This window comes from Clinocottus analis, unplaced genomic scaffold (genome assembly GCF_023055335.1).
Source record: "Clinocottus analis isolate CAN_PGR_092001 unplaced genomic scaffold, fCliAna1.0.p SCAF_21, whole genome shotgun sequence".
NCBI classification, from domain to species: Eukaryota; Metazoa; Chordata; class Actinopteri; order Perciformes; family Cottidae; genus Clinocottus; species Clinocottus analis.
In genome coordinates this window covers 9,131,384-9,155,311 of record NW_027175943.1, presented here as the reverse complement: position 1 = coordinate 9,155,311, position 23,928 = coordinate 9,131,384, and the positions used below count along the sequence as shown (strand labels likewise).

Here is a 23,928-nt window from a genome sequence, read left to right as displayed (position 1 = left end):
AAGAGCCGTAGCCTGGATGTGTGACTCCAGTGATTGTCTGTTTTTTTTGTCTAAGGTTTGATTTAAACTGAGGATGAAGGGTTTTGTTTAGAGCTGTGGAACAACTGTGCCACCAAGTGGTCAAAGGAGGCCGAGCTGAGTCGTGTTACGAGAGCTAGAAACTCCACGCTAGTTAGAGGAACAGTGTGGAAAATTCAGGGCCAATGTGTTTTTGTGACCTTTAAATGATCCCTTTATACCTCTCCATACCGAGCCATATTGTATGTATACTGCCATTTTTCTCGAATATCCCAGAACAGACCAACCAAACACCGTCTCCAGAGGCACACTAAACCTTTAAATGTGTATTACAATGTAAATGTCATTCAACATTTTACCAGATGGGACAGCAATTTGCATTAATCAGTAGAATGGTGTGTGAAAATCTGTTTATCCCCATCCCATCCCCTCCAGGACGCTTTAGCTCCACCTGTCTCCAACAGTGAGCAGGTTTTCTCAGGTGTCTGCCTCCACTGCTTCCCCGCGGCCCAGGAGAAGAAGCAGGGCAAACGGCCGCAGGTGTAGCCAGGAGCTCAGCAAGATAGAGACAACAAAGCCAGCTCAGTGGAGGAACATCAAGCGCCAGGAAGACTGTCGACACCGGCAGCTGATAGCAGTGAAAGGAGGGTTGAAAAGTGGTGTGGAAACAGATTCGGATATCAGAGCCAAGGCAGATAGAGAGGGTGTGGGAGGCTGTTTGTGCTGCTGCCACGCTGGATGCCAGGAAGATAGATCATACGGACAGCTGTGGTGTTATTCTGGTCAAATAAATAACTTCAAACTGACTTAAACAGTTGCCTTCATTTGTTTTGGGTCAGGATATCACTGCTGGGCAGGAGAGGTTGTTTTTTTGTTTTTTTTGGAATGATTTCCTCACTTCAAAGTTTGTGTGAGGTTCACAGAACGTCACAGTGAGTCGCTTGATTTCAGAGGGTTTCACTTTTGCTTCATTCACGCTCACTTCACTGAAGTGGAATGATGCATTCCGACAAACTAGTTCACATGAAAACCACATAAACTCTGTAAAATATGATGAATCTGCAGATAGGTCCCAGGCATAGTCGACTAGTAGCAACGACAACTGAAAGGCACACACAAACTCAACTGAGGCCCGAAAACACATCAACCGAGGATCTATCTGTAGCGGGACATCGCACAATATTTCATTACTAGAACATAATTAAGGGCTTCAAAGCGTAAAACTACCACTCCAGATATAAGTCAGCTTTGAATCTCATGCTTCTGATATCACTTGATTTTTGGCAGACTACTTATAAATTCTTAAACGCACATCTAATCCTTCTGCCTATTTGAAAAGCTCCAGAATCTCTGAATATGCTAATGTACTACATTTCAAATATTCAAACGCTAAATGTGAGATGTTTTGAAGTGAACAGCCCCGTCTCAGTGGATGTGCGGTGGAGGTTTCAAGTGTTCAAGTTGGGTGAAGTTGGTGACGTCACAAAGGCTCGCCGGCGCGCCCACGCTTCAGAAAAACTCTTCAACCTTCAGCAGAAGAAAAATAGAAATACAGGCCTTTAATGTATGCGCATATATTATCCTGCAGAGTGACAGCCCGACATCCAAGTCAAGCAACAAAAAGCCAGACATCTTTTTTATATGCTGGGGGGGGGGATTTAAATTCACCTCATGTAGAAACAAGCGGCGACGCAATGGCTCTGCTGCCCTCTAGTGTCCAACACACCCACCTGCAGACGCAATAACTTCCCCTGCACTCATCCTCTCTCAACATGAAGCAGCAGAACGTTTGAGTCATGTCTGATGAGCACAGCTCTGGGGCTCACCTCCTCACGTCAGCACAGCAACGTGGAGCAGGTTGATTGTTTGATTATTTCTATAGACGGTCCCGTGGGACACCTTCTGACTCGGCACATAACCGAGGTCCTTTTTTTTCTGGAAATACATATGGAATACAAATCAGGAGACAAATGCATCGCAGGATGTACAGTGCTCGGGGTAAACAGACGGTGCTTTGAACTCCCCGTGTGCACAGTTCTGTGAAGACGAGAAAGGGAGCAAACACATGAAGACGTGTTGGAAGACACGGTGAACTCAGATCAGTTTAACGTAATCAAACGTGCTCCCTAAACCACCATGCAGAGCCCAAAGAGAGAAAGAAAGAAAACACATGAACATCTCCCTTTTGTTTAGATATCACAGCCTGTGAATGGCACAGGCAATATATTACGCTTCATGAATATTGCATGTGCAGCAGCAGAATCTCCGATTGACGCCTGGTAATATATGAGACAGCACAGTCGTGTGAGATGCAACACTACTCGGGCCTGCAGGCACGCTAGTGGCACACATGTAACAACCCTGCAGATGTTTCCTTATGCAGCACAGGAACTCACTGAGAAAGATAGAGCATAGCGTTAGCACCCAAAAATCATTTATTATTATCAATACCATCAAGTCAAGCGACTGAAAATACTGAGCCTACATTTCCCATAGTGCAACTATGTCGTGTTTGTTGTTGCAATGTGATATGACAAATAAGAATTAAGCTAATGTAATGATATTTTCTATTATTATCATATATATATATATATATATATATATATATATATATATATATATATATATATATATATATATATATATATATATATAATATGATTATATAAATATGGTAATAATTGTAGGTCGCTGTAAGTTACTAAACTCTCCAAGATATATGTTTTTCCCATGGATGTTATGGTCATGTTTCACAGGACTGAGTGAACTAGTGATCATGATTTATTTCAGGAATTAGTGTTTGTTGATATCATTTCCTACCCTTCTTTTATTATTCATGCAGTCATGACCCATATCTCCCATGATGTTTTTGGGGAGATTTTCTTTTTATGCACACAAAAATGGCATTGCTAAATAAGCCTGTCTCTATGGTCACGGTTTTAACACAGGCTTTTCATAAAAACATATCTGTAGCTTTAAAGCCCACGCCGAGTTGACATAACTAGGCTCTATTTTTATTATCTTTTATCAGCATTAATCCATAAGTGAGTGCAAGGTTTGTGTGTATGATCTGTGCAGCGCCCATTTAAAGTCCAGAATGAACAGAAAAGACCAAATACATTTCACAATCTTAAGCAACGTTTCAAACACATTATTTTAAGGTGGAGTCAACCCTCCAGCTGTCTAGTGCATCTCCCGTGACACACAGCAGAATTCCCGGGATCACGAAGCAGATCTGTAATTAAACTCTTTCATAAATTTCCTGTTTTCTTAAACTGAGAATATTCTGTATAAACATAAGATCTTAACATTTTGTAGAGATCAATGGGTTGAAAAAAAGGAAATCCCACGAGACCAAACCCTGGTATACCAAGCAGATTGACTTTATTTGTATCTTCCATGTTAATTAATTGTCACCATCATCATCATCGGCAGGACCGCATCAGTTAACAGTGTTATTGCCACCAGCTCCATTACCTTCGCTGTCATCACCCACTCAAATGAAATAATTACACTAAATCGTAAATAGGCCAGTGACAACGGCTATAATCTGGTGTGATATTGACAATCTCATTATCAGTTACATATTAATTAGCTTTTTGCTCGACGATGCTTGAACATAAAAGCCCACTCCCGGCGTTACACGTCAGCTGTGTGTGTAAGACAACAATGCATCGCGTGTGACATTATTGTTTTGAACTCCATTGAGGTTGCATGTACATAACAACGACATTGTGGTAACAGCTCATTTGTTTGACAGCTCACAGGTAATCCAGCAGCATTAAATATTGAGCGGGAAAGAAAGTGAGCATCCGGAAAATGGCGTGCGACGCGGTCGCCCCAGGAACTCGGCGACCTTGGGCTCAAGGTTTTGAACCGAGATTATAGATTTTGATAGTGTTACTGTCCAATGGAGATACTCAACAATCAGGTGACACAGCACATATTTAAGCAAGGCGTCCCCAACTTTAATCACTCTAGAACACATTTTGAAGGATAACTCGTCCCGGATCATAAAATGAGTCCTGACCCAGACATTAAATATCAGAAAGGGCACACAAATGTGTTGCCTTGAACTCAGAGGAGTTCCTACTGACACATTGCTGCCATGCAGCATGTGATTCTCAGCAGCGGAGTTTAAACAGCCAAATGTCGCCGGTGCAAAAACAAAGCGCAGTGACGCATGTATCCCACGATACGAGGCTCAGTGTAGCTACAATACACGTTTTGCACAATGGAAAACTGCTACTTTCCATTCTTATAAAAGTGCAGCTAATACCAGACTGTAATCTTGGCTGTGTGTTTTTATTCTTGTTCTGAAGAAGAAGACTCGTTAATGCACACACAAATTCACATTAAAGTGTCTGAGGTCAGAAGTCAAAAGAACACCCTGAACAATTCTGCTTTTGGTCAATTTTTTTCACTTCATATGCGTTGCAGTAGCTGTGAGTTGAACATCGTCGATGGCTCACACGTTTCTATTTGTTACCTGATAGTTTGTAGTATCCACATTAGACGAAGTCAAATGCAGCTGGAATCCATGTGATTTCACGTCAAACCAACACTAAACATGTTTTTTACAGTGTTGACAAACTGGGTATGACTACTCGACTCGTCCCATGACCACAAGAGAAACAGTAACAGTATTGACAACAATACATCGGTCATAATTGCTATAAGCATTTCATACGATAGTCAGGTGATGATGTCGATGAAAAGGTGGGAAACGAGAGCAGAACTGTGCCCACTAGGAACAAAGATGTGGGCCCAGGGAAACAGATGTGTATTTTAAAATGGCCTTTTTCAAAAGAGCAAATGTCGATCACAAACCAAACACCGTCCTCTCTGATCAATTTGTGGTTTGTGTCATATCGGGCGACAGGTAATGAGTTATGCAGTGAAGATGGAGCCTCGGTCGCAGAATGCAGTGCTGTCATGTTAACGTCTGAAGCTCCCGTTGCTTGTGGTTATAAGTTCAGAGAAAGCTGCTGAGCAACATCTACAAGTCCGGCCACGAAGCAGCGAATATGAGCAATATTGCTTTGCAAAAACATTCAGTCACAGTTAAAGGAACATAATCTGGATCAGTGAAGATAAATACACAATCACATAGAACTGCACTGCTCGCAATGGGTTCAAACTTCTGGTTTTTTTCATGACACCTCTGCAGACTTACACCCTGTTTTATCAGCGATCGAGGACAAATTGCCCCGATACATCACTGACCGGGTTGTGTGCCGATGTGGAACGTGCTGAACCCACGGCGAGCAGGACCGCAGCTGCTTCCTACCCTGTTGGATTCACTGTTAGTTTACCCTCGGCGCTGTCACAACACATACTTTGTCGCCACCTAGTGGAACAAAACCCAGCCGGCAAGGTTTAGCCTAACATGCCACACAGACGTAAAGTAGAAGACACATTCTGGGTGGATTTTACACGAGCTGCACCGATGCATTTGGCCGACCTTGTAATTTTGCTCCTTAGTAAACCCACCCTTTTGTCACCTTGTGTATATGTTTGGAGCTGTAGTGGCACAGGTCACATGATTCTACACTGTTCCAGCTGCTATTGTCTATGTGCATGTGTGTGTAAGCTTAGGCATTAGTATTTTTTTTGCTTTGGCATGATGGATGTTATGTGTGAAAGACAGCTTGTGTTGACACAGGAAATGCAGCATAAACTGAAATCCTGAGCAGAAAAGTTGGCAACGTTGGACACAAAGGCAACATAGCAGGACAGCTCCATGCTTTTAATGTGTGTGTGTGTGTGTTTTTTTGTTAAGACTCTTTAAGTTAGGGGCTACTATGGGTATTGGATTAAAGTCTAGTCTAAATTAAGCTGTTATAATGGCTGCTTTACTGCTGTGAATAAGCATGCAAGCGCACATGAGTGTGTTTGTGTAAGACATCATGGGCACAAAGTTCTCTTGGCACACCTGAAGCGGCTGAGGACACACTTTTGACACACTCTGAGATAACAAAACACAGTATAAATATCAAGTGACAACGCATGTGATGAAACACGCCTGTCTGTTTGAAATAAATAAAGTAAAACTGGGTCTAAGCTCCCGACGCAGATACAACGTGAGAAAAATGAGAAAGCTTACAAAGCCATTTAGATTATAGACATTACTCAAACAACCTGAAATAATGTCTACTCAAGTATGCAGATGATATAAAAAGTAGCAAATAACAGACAGAATTATAGTTTCTATTTCCATCGAGACAGAAATGTAAAAGCAATCAGATTTTAAAATGGAGCTCACTACATGTGATTTCAAATTCAAGTAGCTGGCTGTGAACTAATAAATAAAACACATACACAAATAACAAATAGTGAGTGCAAATTTTCAAAAGCAACGCAATCAAATGAACCCAGAAGAGTGGTCAGTGCATTTTAGTGCTTCTTTTGGTGAAGGGAGATAATGATACGTAGCTGTAAAAATAATTGTCTCTTAATCTCACATTGTCTTCCTGTCGTCGGATGTTAAAGCAAAACCGTTTCCAGTCCTGCGGTCAAGTAGAAACACTTGTCCTTGTTGCGGTTTATGTCCTCTGTCCGCTTTCCTTCATGGGATTGTTCCGTCCGATCATCAGCTTGTGCCCACTCCAGCTTGTCCCCCAAAGATAGCGAAGATCCTTGAGCCAGAATCAGTGTGTGTGTGTGTGTGTGTATGTGTGTGTGCGTGTGTCCCGTACACCGAACCAGGTCAGCACTCGTGCTCTACTTTTATCCCGCTGTCTCTGCTGAATCCAGGTTGGATGTTGCCGTTACACGATCCATATCTCCGAGTACGTTTCATCAACGCGTGGATGTCCTCGTCCTTTTGTTTGCTCTATATTTTTCCAGGGGAAACTCCTCGCTTGAGAGATTTCTCCTTCCAAATCTCATTCAGTAAGTGTGCTTTTCAGTGTCGTGCCCCGAGTACAGCAGATAGAGAAGGAGGGAGACCCTTCCAACATCCGACGTGTGGCGGCAGAGTGAAGGGCACTATGCAGGAAAAAGGTTAAGAAGAGATCCGCTAACTACTGTCACTGCTTCGTGCTACTGTAGCAGGTTAAGTGTGCTTTGTAAAATATATATGCACTGATGGTTGTGTTGTCTTTGCCAAAAACTCTCCTTGGACCGAAAACAAACCAACCCACTCTGTAGGACAGAGTTCATCCTTAAGGTCTTCGTCTACGCGCGTCTCAATGATCTAAATTCATGTGGACTGATCATGGAATGCTTTTTGAGCAATGGAAAAACATATTTGCTACACGGCCACTAGAGGCTCCTGCACAGTTATTAAGTTACATGCTTCTCTATGGCGGCTAACTTTTACACATTTCGCAGAGGTTTCAGAGAGCACTGTTACTGCTTTTGCAGGTGACTATTCAAGAGGAGGAGGTAGCAGCACGGCACAATCTGGCCACTTATTCCGCCACAGGGCCGACGATCACCGTGATCACGCGGCTGGCTTTATTTTAAATTCTCATCAGCAAATTTCGTGTGTATGATTTTCTTCTTTTTTTGTTCATTAGGAGGATGCCAGCGGAGCTTGACAGCACTTTTACGTCCCATGCAGTCCAACAGTATGGACATAAATGAGATACGAGTGATTTTTCATGCCTAAACACATACAGTATTGTGATATATAGTATACTGATATTGGAGGTTTACTGGTTATTGTAACTTTTTTTTTCTTTGTATTGATCAAGCTTATCTTTGGGTACAAATGTTAACAACTACAGCACAACTACACAGGCATAACTGGAGGAAATTAGCGAAACGTTTGACTCTTATTTTGTGTGAAAATCACTCCCTGTGGTAGCAACCGTCCCCGAATTTTTAAAGGCCAGTCTTTCATACATCGTTTGCTCTTTCTTATGCGTTGGCTACATTCACGGATGAAAGTACTGATGTTATTTGTTCACTCCGTTCCTTTGACAATATGCAGACATGGCGAGAGGTCATACAAATAAAATAAACGTCATAAGGGTGGGGTAAATTTGATTCATAAAATGTGAGAAAGCTCCGTCTAGAGGAGATGAGCTATGTGAGCTGAGATGAAGAAAAAAACGATCTGAGGTGTATCACATAACCACCACTTTAAAAAGAGGAAAGGGAGGAGCGGAAGAGGAGAGAAGATGGCAGAGGAATAGAGGGAGAAGGTAATGAATCTATTTTGGTATAACGCACTCTCACTTACAACACAAAACGTGCTAATTGGCAAAAAAAAGGAAGACGTCGCATCTAATTAGTGGCGCTTTTTTCTTTTTTAAAAGAAGAAAAAGAAAAGATGTGTTGCTCAGAATTACTGCACTTGTACCTTGTGGTTTTCAGTGCAGAGAGAAGTGAGAAAGGGAGGAGAACAGAAGAGGTGGCAACATGGAGGGCAGGAGAGCAGATTGGAACGAGGGGAAAAGAAGAGTCGAGAAGAAGAGGAAGCAATCGCACTTCGTCTTACAGGTTTTATTTCCATCAACTCCATATCGGTAATGGATAGAGAGTGGTGCGGAAGCTAATGGTGAGGCAGCATGAAGAGGAGGAAGGAAATCAATGAATATCCGTTCTGGTTTCACTGTTATGGTCGCTGGCCAAACGCTGTGAGAAGTTGTAAAGCAACTTCTTTAAAGGCCCTGAGGAACACCTCATCGGGACCCGTCTGATTTAAAAGCTACTTTGGGAAACTATTTGGATGTGTTTTGATTCCCTGATAGATTGAAGGTCAGGATTGCTGCTCAGAGGGGTTTTTTTTAATCTCATTTCTTTCTCCTCCTCTTGAGTTGATCTTTTTTTTGATAACTCCATCAGATGGAAAACAATATTTAGTGTAATCTGGTCCGTCATGGTCCGTTTGGTTTTCTACTTCTTCTCTTCGTCTATTGTTTCTGTGCTGTGCTACAATATTCTTGGATTTTCCTCTGTTTATTGGTTTAGTTTTTTACATTTACTTTGCCAAAAGCATGGCTTTGTTGCTCTCGCTCTCCTTCTCTGCATTGCATTTTGTAATCCGTTGTGATCTGATCGGTTTCTTCCCTCATCTGAAATACCATATTTTTTGTCTTGCTCTATGTATTTTGATTTTATTAAAACCAAAGCTTCAAGCAATCAATTTACTTTTTTTTGTTGCATTCATCCACCTGTTTCTTTTGAAAAAAAAAATACCCACTACCACTCAGCTGGTTTGAAGTCTCTCCACTGCTCTCCAATCTGCTATCTTTAGACTTGTGACTCCTCCCACTTCTGCTCTTGCATAGATATATCTGGAAATAGACATTCCCATGTTTTCAGTCTTTCTGTTCCTCACAAGCATTTCAAGGATCTTCTTGACTTCGCTCATACTATCAAACGCGTATTGTCTCGCTGTTATCTGCTCTCATCTCCTTCTAAATCAGTGTGTGTTTTTAACAGTATGCACTCCTGCCCTCTTTTCCTTTTGACTATCACCCATCCATCCATCACCACAGCCCTTTTCCCCCTCTTTCTAGGGTCATCCTGCCTGTAACACAGCTGTTCTTACCTCCTATGCTTTTTTTTCTGACTGAATCCTGTCATCTTTCTGTAGTTTCTCTGCCGTCGACAAGCTATTTTCTTTTAAACTCATTCTGTTCCCACGGCATTCATTCTTCATTTCCACCGTATCTCATTGTCTCTCGTCCGCTTCTTCTGTGATCCGCTCTGTTCTTTGTGTTCAGTGCCTTCTTTCATCTCCCTCGGCCTCCGCCCCGACGTTCTTGCTCTTGATGTGTCCGTCACATGTCATCTCCAGCATGGCAGCTCTCCTCCCCGTGTATAATGAGGACGGGAAAGAAGAATGCGTCCTGGTAGGACGGAGGACGTTCCCTCCCTGCCCCATCACCCTGACTCACCTCGCCACCCCCTCCACTGTCTTGCTCTGATTCTTCATCCCTCTCTCTGCCCCCTCTGCCCTGTTCCCTTCTCCTCACCACCTCCTCCTCCTGCTCCTCTTCCTCGTCGTCATCCCCTTCTCCCTCTAGCACTCCTCTTGTCTCCTCGTTGTCCTGTCTTGAACCTAAACCAAGAAATCCTCCGCCTCCACCTCCTCCTCCTCCACTACCTCCGCCTCCACTCCCTGTTCCATCTTCCCTGCTTCCTCCCAGCCCCCCTCCCATGCTTCTTGAATGAAACAGGTTGTTCTGGCGCCCTGCTGCAAGTCTCCCTAAAGAGAATCCACTCCGACTGAGTACCAACCTCCCCCCGATACCGCCGCCTCCCTGCCCCGCTGCCCTGATTCCTGCCACGGTAGCGTTCAGGAGGGCTGTGGTTCCCATGGGGGCCCTTAGCCTGGAGGGAAGACTGGAACTCGATGTGGTCCTCCGGCATCGGGGGCAGCTCTGGAGGAGGTAAGCCGAGTTGAAGACAACGGGCAGAGCAAGAGTAGGAGGGTTGGACCCCTGGCTGGGGGTGGAGCTCGCTGGCCCAGAGATGGGTGTCGAGGCGGTAGGGTTTGTCCCACCGCTCATGTCCAAGTCCATAAGGAGGGCTTCGGAGTAGCTCGGGACCATTTGTTGGTTACAGCGAATGTGCCACTCCAATTCGGTCATGTCCACCGTGTTGACCCGAGAGATGGCTCTGTAACTCGCCCCAATTAGACCAATTCCAGGGTGGACTCCATTCGCAGTCCCTCCTTCAACCCCATTCCCTCTTCCCACTCCACCAGGCCCTCCGCCGCCGCCGCCGCCTCCTCCTCCTCCTCCTCCGCCGCCATCCTCGTCCTCCCCGAACAGCTTCTCCACATGGTAGTGGACATAAGCTGTGCGGTATTCTGACACGACCCGCAGAGGCCACGACAGGAGGAAAGCAGAAGCCAGCCAGAACACCCTGTGCCGAGAAAACCAGGGCTGGTGAGCAGGATCTGGGAACGCCAGGATGTGTTCACGGAAATCCACGTTCTTCAGGTGCATTCCCTCCCTGGCCTCCATGTAGTCGTCGAGCCCCTCGTTCTCCCCGAAGAAGCGCGCTCGCTTGTAAATAACAGAAAGAGAATATGTAAACGAATGAGAAACACGACAATTGACAGGGCGGGACTTCCAAAGCCAAGGAGCATTGTTAGGATGCCCGGGAGGCCATGGAGGCAAATGAGCCGATCAGGAGTCAAAAGCAGTTTGGATGAAGTTTCTTTACATTCAAGTATCACAGTCTTTAATTTACTAAATTAGTTTGTGAGGTTACATTTTATGGGGAAAGAATGTGAATGTAGGTAATTTGTCAGTATTGATTTGTTTCATAACCAGTTAAAAGTTTCTCACAGGGGCTTTAAAAGTTACCTGCTGGAGACATCGTTTTAAACAAACTCAAGGGAATAATGTGTTTTAATTACCTGGCTAGCTACAGCTCAATCTGCCAGCGACAGTTGTAATTTCAAGATCAAAATCATTGGTTTGCGGCTCAAAATAAGAAGTCTGCTTTTGTCCATCTCTGCCTAAAATCAAAGCCTGATTGTTTCAGAAAGGGGGAAACAATCAATTAGAAGATGACAGCTTGTAATCTTGAAACTTGGGCAGGACATCTGTCAATTCAAGTTCAATTATTTACATTTATAGAACATAATTAACTCTATGAAATGTTATTTTCTTATCGTACCTGGGTGAGGTAGGCAGCTTCTGCACGTGCACTTGAGAAGCTGTAGAGCACAAAAAAAAAATGGTACTATTATGTTTTAACCCCCAAAATCTGACCAGGGGTTAGTGGTGGGTGTCTAACCTGAAACACTTGGTGAACCGCAGGCGAACCGCAGGGTGCCGCTGCAGGTCCAGCAGCTCCTTTGATACGTCTTTGACACCATAACGGCCGTAGTCGAACTCTGAACTGGAGGCATGAGTGTTCACCCGCTCATGGTAGACCTGAGGAAGGAGGAAGGACAACACATTCTAGAAGGAAAGAATCGAGTCACTTTTTTAAGACATTTTAAGACTTGTCATACATGGTTCATCATCAATAAAGCACGGTCACTTAATAGAATTATATTTGTCTTCCTGCATACAGCTGTTTGCGCACAGCCCCGCAATATTTGACAAGGAGAAAGTAAGATTTAGCAGTTATTTTAAATGTTTAGGAAATTATAACTTGTGTTTTGCAGTGTAACGAGGACCGATGTAAAAATGAACGGGTGACAGCGTGATAGAAAGTGGAGGTCAAGGGGCGTTGCCCTCACCTGTGTGGTCGTATAAGCATCCCCGTTGCGGTACCTCGTCACCTGTCTGGTCCTCCTCACGTAGTGATAGCTGATGGCCTTCCACCAAATGCAGGGTGTGGCCTGCTGAAGTCTCTGCACACGCTCATACACTTCCTGTGTCAAAGAATGAAGGAATAATACAAAAATCTATTTCTGATAATGATTCTGTGGCCATTTCTGCAAAGACTTCTTTCCAAACAAATATGTTAAAAATGAGAACTAACAATCGAAAATATAAAAGGTGCAACATTGCCCGAGCACTTCTTGCAGTGGCGATACCAGCACAACAATTAACTTCCTATTCTTTGCGAACAGCATTGTTAAGTCTGTGCAATCTGGTGCAAGTCAGACCCTGCCAAGGTTTGTTTCGCATATATGCCCCTGACGGTCTGGACGAATGTACAACAAATATTTCGCTTTTTGGCAGTGGCACATAGCAAAGACAAAGAGTAACCACTCTGCATTTGGAGCAATGTGCTCCTGGGATCCCTGATAACAGACACAGCGGACGAGAACAGACGGATGGCCCCAGGTCAGCTCATTCTATGAGTGGGCAAGTGTTATTTCAGAAAAGTAGGAAAAGCATTTTGTGTATTTCTGTCTGTGCAGACATTTAATACATCACAATCATTATATTTATTTAACCTTTACTTTTAAAAGCAATTTGCTGACACCAACACGCTGAACAGGTTTCAATGAGTAAACAGATTCTCCTGTTTAGCTCAAGGTCATCGACCTATTTCTAGACTGCTATTGCAGCAGCAGACTCCACAGTCTGTTGGGTGTTGGGTTAAAGCATCTTTTCAGGACATTAGACCCCCTTTGCTCAACACTAAATTCAAAGCTAAAACGGGTTTTCACACATACCTGGAATTCAGCGTGAGCCAACATAGCCGTCTTGGAGAAACAGTGCCAGCACTCCACCAAGTAAACCACATACAGCATTGCCAGGAAGGCAAGGGGGATGTAGACGTAGCCGCTGGAGCACGGACTCTCCAGGTGCAGGATGTCGCTGTAGTAGGCTGCAGAGGTGGCATCGTCGTCAGCACCGAGAGGTACGGAGGAGGAGGAGCCGAGGACGGGTACGCGACAGAGAGCGCACCAGGCGAGCGTGGCGAAGCAGCCGTACATGAGGAGGGTCAGGAGGAGGCACTTCCAGTGGGACTCCCGACACAGGGAGGAGGCCAGAGACTGTTGGACTGGCCTTTGCTGCGGAAACAGACGTACAGGAGAGAATAGATGTTAAGATGCTGAACGCACACTGAGGAAGCCATTCATAAATATATTGGATGGATTGCTGTACGTGGATTGCTTTTTCACAGACATTCAAGTTCCCAATGAGTTGATGCCCTGACTTTCCCTCAACTCCTTGGGTTGCCATGATGTTTGGTACAGACAATCACATGCTTCATAGAATATCCGGAGGACTTTGGTGCAGCGCCACCATCAAGTCAAAATATACATTTTACCAGTAAAACTAATGACATTCCTATTGTCCTACTTTCTTAGCACTACTTTAGTGCCTATTAACACATGTCAGCTTGATAACAAGCACTAAGACGGTAAACATTACACCTGCTTAACATCATCATGTCATTGTCAACACATTAGTAGATGGATGTGAACATTAAGCCGAAAGCATCACTGTGCCTAAGTACAACCCCAGTGTCACAAAGGCAGAGCTGTAGACTCTTATTCGGTGTCCCAAAAATTATGCAAATGCATTTTGAGCACTAACCAATCAGACTCAATGTGAATTATACTTGTTGGGTTGTGTGGGTACATGTTACTATCATTACTTTAAAATTTGACTTCCAATTCCAGTTTGGTTTTAAGCTCCATGATTAAATGTCATGTACAGTAACTTCTTACCAATTCTATCCTAAGGCTGTGAGAGACGTGTAGCAAGCAGTTCCAACACTAAAATAAGCGCCAAATGTTGTGAAACCAGTCTGAGCTGTGCCACTAGATTTGGCACATTTCAACGTTCTCATGTTCAAAGACAAGATAATAAATAATGCAGTATGCGTCACAGTGTTAACATGTAATAATGTCTAATATATGTCTGGTATCCCTGGTGACCCCCCATAGTGAGGTTTCAACACTCATAATCTCCTTGTTTGGTAAACAGTGATGTATTTCAAGTGTGTAAGATGAGGTCCTGAACCGAGGAGTGCATTAAACTACCCCTCACCCATCATAGAATAAGTGCTGCATATCACACACACACACACACACACACACACACACACACACACACACACACACAGTTTAGGCATCTCTCTAAGTGCACAGAGCCTCATTTGCACTATGAAGACATCATATTACAGTGCACTCAAACATACACGTATGCATTAGATACAGAGACATAGATGGCCTAATGTGCCCCTCTTCTTCTCTCCAACCACACACACACACACACACACACACACACGCACACACACACACACACACACACACACACACACACACACACACACACACACACAGAACCATGCAGGTTCTCAGCATTGTAATGCAGGCCAGCGGAGAGTATGTGAATAATTTAGATGAGAACGATACTTCTAGACTGTTCTCCAGCTAAACTGACTCCAACATCAGCCACATACCACTGCTGTTTAAAACGTGTGTATGCGTACGTGTGCGTGTGCGTGTGTGCGTGTGCGTGTGTGCGTGTGTGTGCGTGTGCGGGCGTGTGTGTGTGTGATTGAAGGAGGGATAGAGGGCAAGGATTTGAGGGGTTGTGCCAAAAAAATGTATGCTTGTGTATTACGTATGTTGTAAACGGACATAAAAAGATAGAAGAGGAAACACAGGTGAGATATATTTGCACTGTTTCTTGTGTGTGTTTATTGGTGACTATACTTGCATGTGTCCTCTCCATGCTGTTATACTTGGCTTCTCACTTAATGCGACAAGGAAAAAGAGCAACAAAGCAGATGACAAAAAAAAGGAAAAGAAAGATGGGATGACACCAGTGTCCTCTCCTCCTCTCAACCAAGTCCTGTCAGCACATAGCTATGCCCCCTCCCTTATCTCTCACTCCTTCAATGCAGCCATCATTTGCTCTCCACTAGCATATTCGGCTGGCTGCGACACACACTGGCTTTCTTTTTTCTTTTTTTTACCACTGTACGTCAAGGGCAAGTCGTGCAAGGAAGCGTGAAGGGAGCCTACACTCCACCAGTCCATCATCCCTCTGCGAAAGCCCCCGAAACATCCAACTGAACACAACAGCCAAAACATTGCCTTCTGTTTGCCTTTTATCTCCACATCCTCCTTCCTTTCCTTACGTAACCTTCTTTCTCCTTCCCCGAATCCTTCCCTCCCACCTCCTGAGCATTTACTCTCCAATCCCAACCCGGCTGTCTCCTCGTCTTTCGCCTTCACCGACACGTCTCCTCCGTTACATCCTCTCTAAAAGTCTGTCTCTAAGTGGATTGATTGGAATAAAAGAGGAGTATAGAGAGAGGGAGAACGAGGAGCGTAAGGGAGACGGAGAAACGGTCATGAACTTTTCCTGAGCGAGAGAGAGAGAGAGAGAGAGAGAGAGAGAGAGAGAGAGAGAGAGAGAGAGAAAGAGAGAGAGAGAGAGAGAGAGAGAGAGAGAGAGACTAAAGAAGCTCACTGCCAAAATGCCTCCTTCTATTTCCACTCTGTCAGTCTTATTTGGTCTTGCTAGCTCTTCTGTCCTTTCCATGAAAATAAATGTTGCCAAAATTATTTCTCGCTATAATAAAGGAAAAAAAAGAACCTGCATTGCCCTCGGCTGACATTTCCATTAAGTCTCTGCAGCGGGTGTGTGCCTACAGCGAGAGGAAAGGCAGCCCTCAGGCAGGAGTCAAATTATTCCTCTGTGCACTTATGCCCATCGCTAATTGTCAATACGAGCAGTTCTCTGTCTCCCGCAGGTAACCAAGAGACCTACTCAAATGAGTGCCTGGAGATGCTCAATAACTAGCGGGCCTACAGGGATACCACACAGTGACGTCAAGGGTAAACTGTTTTTCAATTTTTTTTTTCATGTTGTGTATACGAGGAAACGTCAGCTCTCCGTCCGTCGTCTACGCTAAATGATGCAGGCAGTTCACAGTAACGGGACTTTGATCGACGAGAGAGACCAGAGGGGCCATTTTGATGATTGCACAGTAGCTAATAGAAGGTCAAGTTCCACAACCAATAACAATGCTCACATACAGCGTAATCAAATGGGATAGTAAACAGCAGACGGAGGGGGTTTTGTACGACTGACTCTCTATCATGGAGCATGGGCATGGAGGCAGCCCATAAATAACTAAAACTCTCTCCATGTCCTTTCCCCATGTAATAATTATTTTTTAGGGATGAGCAAATCCAACGTCTTTTATCCCGATACCAATTCTGAAACTCATACCAATACTAATACATTTTAAATCTGTATATGTCACTATGTGGGACTCACTGGGATCATTTTAATGGAAGCCCTAATTTAAGTTTTGAGTGCAACAGCAGTCTCTGTCTGGCAGCCCGCTCCGACTCAACGAACGCCAATGAGAGCACAGAACGTCTCTGAAGGGATTGACAAAGAAAATGTATTTACTGTGCTTTGGTCACGTCGTGGCCAATACGTGGTGCGTTTACGGAAGTCAGGAATCACCCAAGTGGCAGTTTATACCCATGTCTGTCCCATACGCCATCCCTTCATCATTGTTACATATTTGTGTGACATTGGCATACTTTTCTTTACAATTCTTGAGTTAGGGCCACAAAAATGTTTTTCGTGAGGTCACAGTGACCTTTGACCAGCGAAATCCTCGAGGCCCGGTGGACGTTTGTGACAAAGTTAGCGAAATTTGCTAAATGAGTTCCAGAGACATCGCGTTCACGAAGGTGGGACGGACGCAAAAGGACAGTGACCTTGACTTTTGATCACTAAAATGGAATTGGGTAAATTACACGACCACAACCGAGGTTTGTGGTCGTGTCCCATTAGAAACTCTCTCCTGTCAAGGTTACCCACTAGTGTCAGTTCCTGGCGCTTGATTCCCCCGTGTAGTAGTGACCAGTGGGGGACGCACTTTGGGCTGAATAAGTACTTTCTAATGAACTCAACCCCTCCTGATGCAACACTATGCTGCTTTTTTGTTCGTGTCATGATGAATTTCTATTTCAGCTGCCCGTGTTGAGCTTCAGCTCTTGTGTCAGGCTGTAACAGATCAAAGGGAAAGCTTATTCTCCCTGAAATCATTATGAAAAGAAATCTATACAGCCTCGTCTGGAGGGTGTCGGCTTTCATTTTTGTCATACTGGAAGTTTGCACTGCCCTTCTTGCAAGCTCATGTGAAGACGGTTGATACAGGGTGGGATTTACATGACAAATTCTTCATTAGTATTTCATTAATAACTTAACGTCAGTGCATGCATTTGCATCAAACACATCATCATTTGGCTGGATGCTACTCCTAAGCATCCACAGTCACCAGAGCCAGTCGTCTGAAGAAGAGCCCACATCGCTGGCATGGGTCCTTGACCACAGGTTTAGTTTTTGGACACGTTTCATGCACACCTTTGTTTCCAAAGAAGCATTTCAGAGCATCGCTTGGACTCTGAAGCTCCTGGGAACGCTGTAGTTACTCGCTGCCTCTACCAAAACTGCAATTGACAGAGCTCGGTCATTAATAGGATTTGCTTCAGCCAGTAAATGTCTCTGAATTCAATCATTGTTCTATAATCTGGTCTCGTAGCATTCGCTGTAATGTGGTGCAGTAACTAAACAACTTTGCTCCATATTTGGTTACTGGCTCTTTGTATTTATGTTTGAACACGTCAAACCTAAATCTCTTATAACTCGTACATGTTACTGGTATGCTTAAAAAGTAGAAATAGCTCAGGCTACAATTTGTCTACAGTACAATATGTGAAGATAATCTTTCCACCCATTTTACCAATAACAGACCATAGTCATTGATCCGTACAGTGAAATAAAGTTTGAATATGTTCCGCTTATAAATTAAAGTAAATTATGCAATCAGGATATCGGCATTTATGTTTTTCTCGCCACTGATCTCCAATAATGTTACATTGTAAACATCTTGACAGGACGGTGGCAGCATCGCTAGCAGCTAACTTTGGTTACATTATAATATGCGTTCAGGCGCTGTCCAGTGAATGTTTGTATCGGGCAAAGGTAAATTATAACACATTATGATGTGTTCGCACATAATTTTGTAAAATGTAGTGTTAGTGAGAAACTTGAATAAATATAGTTATATGAAGAAAAAAATTCACAACAACATGAATAGATATTAGAGGGAATTATGACCTGTTTACAATACATTTAGACTAGACTGTCTCTCATGTGAATATTTGTTTTAATCCATATCATATGAATGTAGAAAAAAACAATCTATTTCCTTATTTAAATTGTGTTTTTATGAAGATAAAAAAAAAAAAAATTACTTGAAGAAAGTAGTTTTTTGATGGTTCACAGATGATTGACTGATGGTTCAGAATGATTGAAATTATTTTTGGTACAGGGGCAAAAAATAATAATAAATACGGAGCCTTGTATACCAGTTGCTATATTTAAAACAACAAAGGGATCTGTATCTGCCAATGTGGATCAATGATCGGAAATTTGTATCGGCAGCAAAGGAAATCATGATCAGGGATCTTTAAGTTATATTTGCTCCCTTTTTTTCTTTCGTGCCGATCCGATCCGTGAGTTTTATGATCGTTGCACCACTACTTTTGTAATAAACTGAAAATGACATTGAGAACTCCACATTTACAACATAGATACAATTTATTCTGTCCGTATATATAATATTTTGTTATTGTGCATTCTTACCGTTTGTGATACTGTTTATTTATATTATTTGTTTTTTTATTTAAATTTGACTATGTCTCTTGTGTGCACTTTACCCGTTTGCTGCTGTAATTCTGCAAATCCGGTCACTGCGGGACTAATAAAGGAATCTCGTCTCATTCTAATCTCATCTCATTTGCGCAGTGTGTAGATTTTTCCCCTATAATGTGTTAAGGTGTCCAGTTGGAGATGTGTACTCCCGCTCTCCGTGTCTCAGCTCATACTGATTCAGCTGGTTAGGTGTGACTGGAGCAGCTATAATTAGCAACCCTCGCATGTGGGTGGCAAATGAAGTAAGGAAGTGAGGGCAGCAAAATGTGCTGTTGATGCCTGCAGAACACTGTTAAAAAACGGTGCGTCATTTCAACACGATTGGAGAGCAATTTACAAAGTCAGAATTTTACTATCAATGCTAACACTTAAAGCTGTTGCCATGCGGTGTGTCATTATACTCTCACAAAGCTTAAAACATTACTGCTCCATTACAAATTATTCCTTTTAGAGTGTGTTCAATTGAGACTAATTATCCACCAACATCAATTATCAGCATGTAAAATGTGGGTCAGCTAAATTAAATATCATTGGAAGCAGCAGTCAGCCATACGCGTCACCTTGAATTCATGCCAGTTGCATTGCTGTTGATGCCAAAGTGGAATAAAGTATCAAAACATCCACAGAAGTATTTTTAAAACTGTCCTTGGGCCTCGACTTTTTAAGAAGTGTCTTCTTAAAAAGCACGTTGGAAGCTTTCACGCAGATGCCATTCAACAATGATTTCTTGTTTGTGATTTGTATTTAGGTAAAAACTCAAAATTTGCATTCAAGAACAGGTTTGATTGTTTATGCACAGGAATCTGACCTAAGAACCTGTCTCAAGAACAAATTGAAGAACGCACTTTGATACATGATAATGGATAAAAGTAAATGAGATCTAAAGTCTTCCAAAGAAGTCCCCGGTGCACATTTGGTCTCCTCATTTACATCTCATGTCAAAAACAGTATGAATGCAGAATAAAAATCAAGAGCATCTCAAGAGCTTAATTAAAGAATCACAAGAAGATAAATCATTTCTCATACTAATCATTTTGCCACTGCAGCATCAGTGCAGTCTGCTAACTTATGAATAACTGGCATGAATTAAGTTTCAATTTAATACAATCAAGAATAAATTCAGAACATCTGCGATTCAAGTGTTGTACTGTGTCTGTACTGAACATCAAAACTTGTGAAACAAAGCTTTTATGTAATTAAAGTTATGTACTTGGAATGATTTTTTTTTAAATACATTATTTCTCTTTGTGTACTAGTCAGCAGGGATGTACAACAGGCATGAACTAGGTTAGTGTTTTAGCTTTAAAAATGATTTAAACATATTCTCCACAGGATACCAGTGGTTTATGTAACATGTGTGCTGTTCTCTACTCCCTCCGCTTTCTCAATTTAAATCTTATTCATCGCATGGAACACAAATTCTCCAATAGTAAAGCGAAGCCTAATGGCTGGTCTTCACATTGTTGGCCGGCTTCGTAATGGACGACGCCAGGCAGCTTTTATGTATCAATATCATTTGTTTTTTTATTGCAGCCTGCCTCCAGGCTAGATGTGATAGCCATTCCCCATTAACAGTGTCAATGTGGTCACTTTTGTGTGTATGCAAAACTCGCACGGTTCTATAGACATTGACTGATTCTTGGGGGAAACCATTTTCTTGTCCAGTGTGTTGAGACACTGTTTTAGACTTTCAGATGTTTGTGTGGCCGAGCGGCAGGGATTTCCTGGTTGTTTGTACATTTTGTTCAAATGTTATAAAGTAGTTAGTTCCCTGTCAGAATGAGAGGTGCATTCATTTACTTTCTCTTCCATAACCAGGTGTTTTTCTTAGTTCTGATATTGATCTTGTTACTCTTTGCTGATGAATCATAAATTAGGATCACTTGGTTAGATGCAGCAGACCTCTCTGCTCGTGGCTATTTGTGTCTCTATGTAAATGTGAATCAAAAATATGATCTTCATATTAATGAAGTGGCTCTAATTCACTTGTGATAATGGTTAAGTGTACGTGCGTACGTGCATAGCCATGTGGGTTAACGAGTGAATCAAGTTAAAGTGAGACATGAGTGTGCAAATGTTTGTGAGTGGGAGAATCAAAGAGAGAGAGAGAGAGAGAGAGAGAGAGAGAGAGAGAGAGAGAGAGAGAGAGAGAGAGAGAGGATGAAGCTGGATACTCCAAGACAGACAAATCTAAAACCGGAAGGAGACCAAGGGGGCAAGATGAGAGAGATTAATGGCGGCAGAGAATAGCAGACTGAATTCCTTGTCTCACTCCCATGTCTGCACTGCAGACATGGGAGTGAGACAAGAGTGGTGGGAGAAAATAAAATGTATCAGTTAACAGTCCTACAAACTCTAAATCTTTAGCTGACCAGTAACCTACTGCTAGATGCTGCATGATGTAAGCTGCCATAGGTAGGCCAGTCTTAAATGTTGTCAACAAATAGAATAAATAATTTTGTATATTTGTGAATGATGAGAAGAAAGTAAGAGTAGTAAGAGTCTGTTAAAGAAAATGGTAGTTTCGTGCCCTCGAGGCATCTCAGGCAAGATATTTAAAGCTCTTCCGAGCTAAAACTATAGTCAAATAATCCATTCAATCGACAGAGAATGAAAGGCTGCCAGAACAAAATGCCTGTGATTCGCTGGCTCCACATTTTTCCAATGTGAGGGTTTGCGGCTTGTTGCGGCAATTGTGATCGACATTTCGAGCCATTGTTCTGACATTTCAGACAAGGACTTTATTAGATAACAATGGAATAATATATAATCCGATAAAACAACAGTTGCAGCTCTAAAGCTCACATTTGAAAGACAGTACCTGGTGTGACACGTGACCCATCGCCACTTATACCTACGTTGCAACACACACTACTCTAAAAAAAATAAAACTCCACTGGTAAAGATATTAGTCACTTCCCTCTTTGCAGTTTAGCCCCATTATTATACCATTAGACCACATGCATACACAACTCTGCTCTTCCTCTAATGGTATAGATTGTCTTCATGTTTAGGAGTGCAACTGGGAATGGTGGTGAGAATACACATCCTGAGTTATCCAGGGCTATTTCACGTAAGGTTTTGTCATGCAGCGCCTACTCATTGTATCTTGTTTTTTTTCATGACAAAGATGATGCGTTTGAATAAATGATGCTGCGTATTGAAGTACTTAGTCGAGAAGGTGGTAGGAGGGTCACGCACTAAAGCGTGTGCAAGGTGAGGAGACTGGGAAGCAAGGTGGTGTGCTGAAAAAAAAAGGAAAACTTGTCTTTCAAACAGGGAGACAGACACATGGCGTCATACTGTATGTCTAAACATAAATATTTCAACAAGATGCCATTTCCCTGCACGTGTAAAAAGGAGGTAGGAGATGGTGTAGTCGATGGTGTATACATACAGTGGTATCTGCTTCGGTGGTTGATATATAGGATGATACTGTTGAGTGGGTATGTCCCACTATTATAAATACTAAATCTCTGTAAAACACTGTGTGATGAAAATAAATGAGCCTGCACTGCTCGGAGGTGTGTGTTCTCCCCCATTCACATCGTGTCAGTGTTATTTTGGCTGGTGGGTGTGTGGCTAAACTGTGATGTCACCCCTTCAGTGGCAGCTGGTAAATACACATGCTGTACAATACTAACAAAACAAAAACTAAACCATCTCTCATATGCCGTGGTTATATTTCTAGACGAGGGTTAGAAAGCCCTCCTAAACCACATGCAGCCTTCTCTCCCTGCACCTTAAGAGCCAAGGTCCCGTCCCGTGTCCTTGCGCTTGTGCAAAGCCTGAAGGACTTCGCAGGATAGCGTGACTTCTTCACGTTGACGGAAGAGAAAGGTTTGTCAATGAGAGAGCAGGAGCAGGACATAGTCCACACCGAGTGTCATGAATGATGGATAAGTCACGGGTTGTTTGGGGAACGACCAGCTCTGGTGTAGAGAACATGAGGTGGCTTTTGCAGGGGCAGAATATGCGCAACTTTGAGCGAACTGGACTCTTTGTAGCCACGCATTAACCACCGTGCAGGAGCCAGGGAGAGAAAAGACACACATAACAAATGTCCTTACCTGCTCTCGTCCTGACCCGTCCTCCAAAATGGGCTCTTCTGCGGTGGCCGTCTCCTCCTCCGTCTGCATTTTCCCTCTTACTCCTTCCTCCCCTAGAACCGGGCACAGGCAGCTCCCATCCCGGTAGCGTCCGAAGGCAGGGACCTCCCCGGCGGAGCAGCGAGCTCGGTCACCCCATCCGCCGCAAGTCGGTATCCAGTTTCACGATGGCGGGGCCTGCAGCAAATGAGCATCATCTACTCCGGATTTAACGGTACCCCCTGCCGAGCCCCCCCACCGCTTCCTTCCCCGCGTCTTCTTCTCCCGCCGAACCCGCTCAGCGTTTCTCCCCGAGCCGCCGCGCCATCCTTTCGCCTCTCCCGTCACGGCCAAATGTGACTAAGCATCCGAAGTCGAAGCCCGTTGCCCTCCACTGTCCAAAAAAAAGAGAGCGTTTTTCGCTGCCGCTGCTTCTTCTTCTTCTTCCTCTCGTGATACTCGGCTACGAGTGTGCGGATGCGCACGTGTGCGCGCGTGACCGACAAGCGCAGGAGAGCCAAGCGGGACCAGGCTGCGGCTCCACGAGCGGAGGTAGAGACGCTAATGAGCGCGGACCGGACGCGCGTGCTGTTTCGGGCTGAGTGCGAGACTCGTCGAGGTTTAACACACGACGGCGAGAGTGACTGTCATTATTCAACTTTGTTTGGCTTTGCGCCTTGCGTTGGGTCTCCGTTGACGTCATATACCAACATCCCCACCCCCATCTATACACCTGAGCACAC

The 23,928-nt window shown here is 43.5% G+C and overlaps 1 protein-coding gene across 1 annotated transcript; it reads right to left on the bottom strand.

The window, feature by feature from the left end:
* Window positions 1-3,385: 3,385 nt before the first annotated feature.
* On the bottom strand, window positions 3,386-23,637 carry LOC137792157 (transmembrane protein 151A). Its single transcript, XM_068587665.1, has 6 exons — window positions 23,168-23,637; window positions 13,067-13,408; window positions 12,179-12,313; window positions 11,728-11,867; window positions 11,608-11,647; window positions 3,386-10,988 (listed from the first exon to the last, which is right to left on the bottom strand). Exons 1-6 carry the CDS (start codon window positions 23,234-23,236, stop codon window positions 9,756-9,758), a joined length of 1,959 nt encoding a protein of 652 aa, XP_068443766.1. The 5' UTR covers window positions 23,237-23,637; the 3' UTR covers window positions 3,386-9,755.
* Window positions 23,638-23,928: the final 291 nt, after the last annotated feature.

Bases quoted from the DNA above. Each gene is read 5' to 3' on its own strand.
- LOC137792157 (XM_068587665.1), bottom strand. From the start codon at position 23,236: ATGCAGACGGAGGAGGAGACGGCCACCGCAGAAGAGCCCATTTTGGAG. The intron at 13,409-23,167 runs GTAAGGACATTT...CTGTTTCCGCAG, and splicing joins ACGGGTCAGGACGAGAGCAG to CAAAGGCCAGTCCAACAGTC. The intron at 11,648-11,727 runs GTTAGACACCCA...TGTGCTCTACAG, and splicing joins CGGTTCACCAAGTGTTTCAG to CTTCTCAAGTGCACGTGCAG.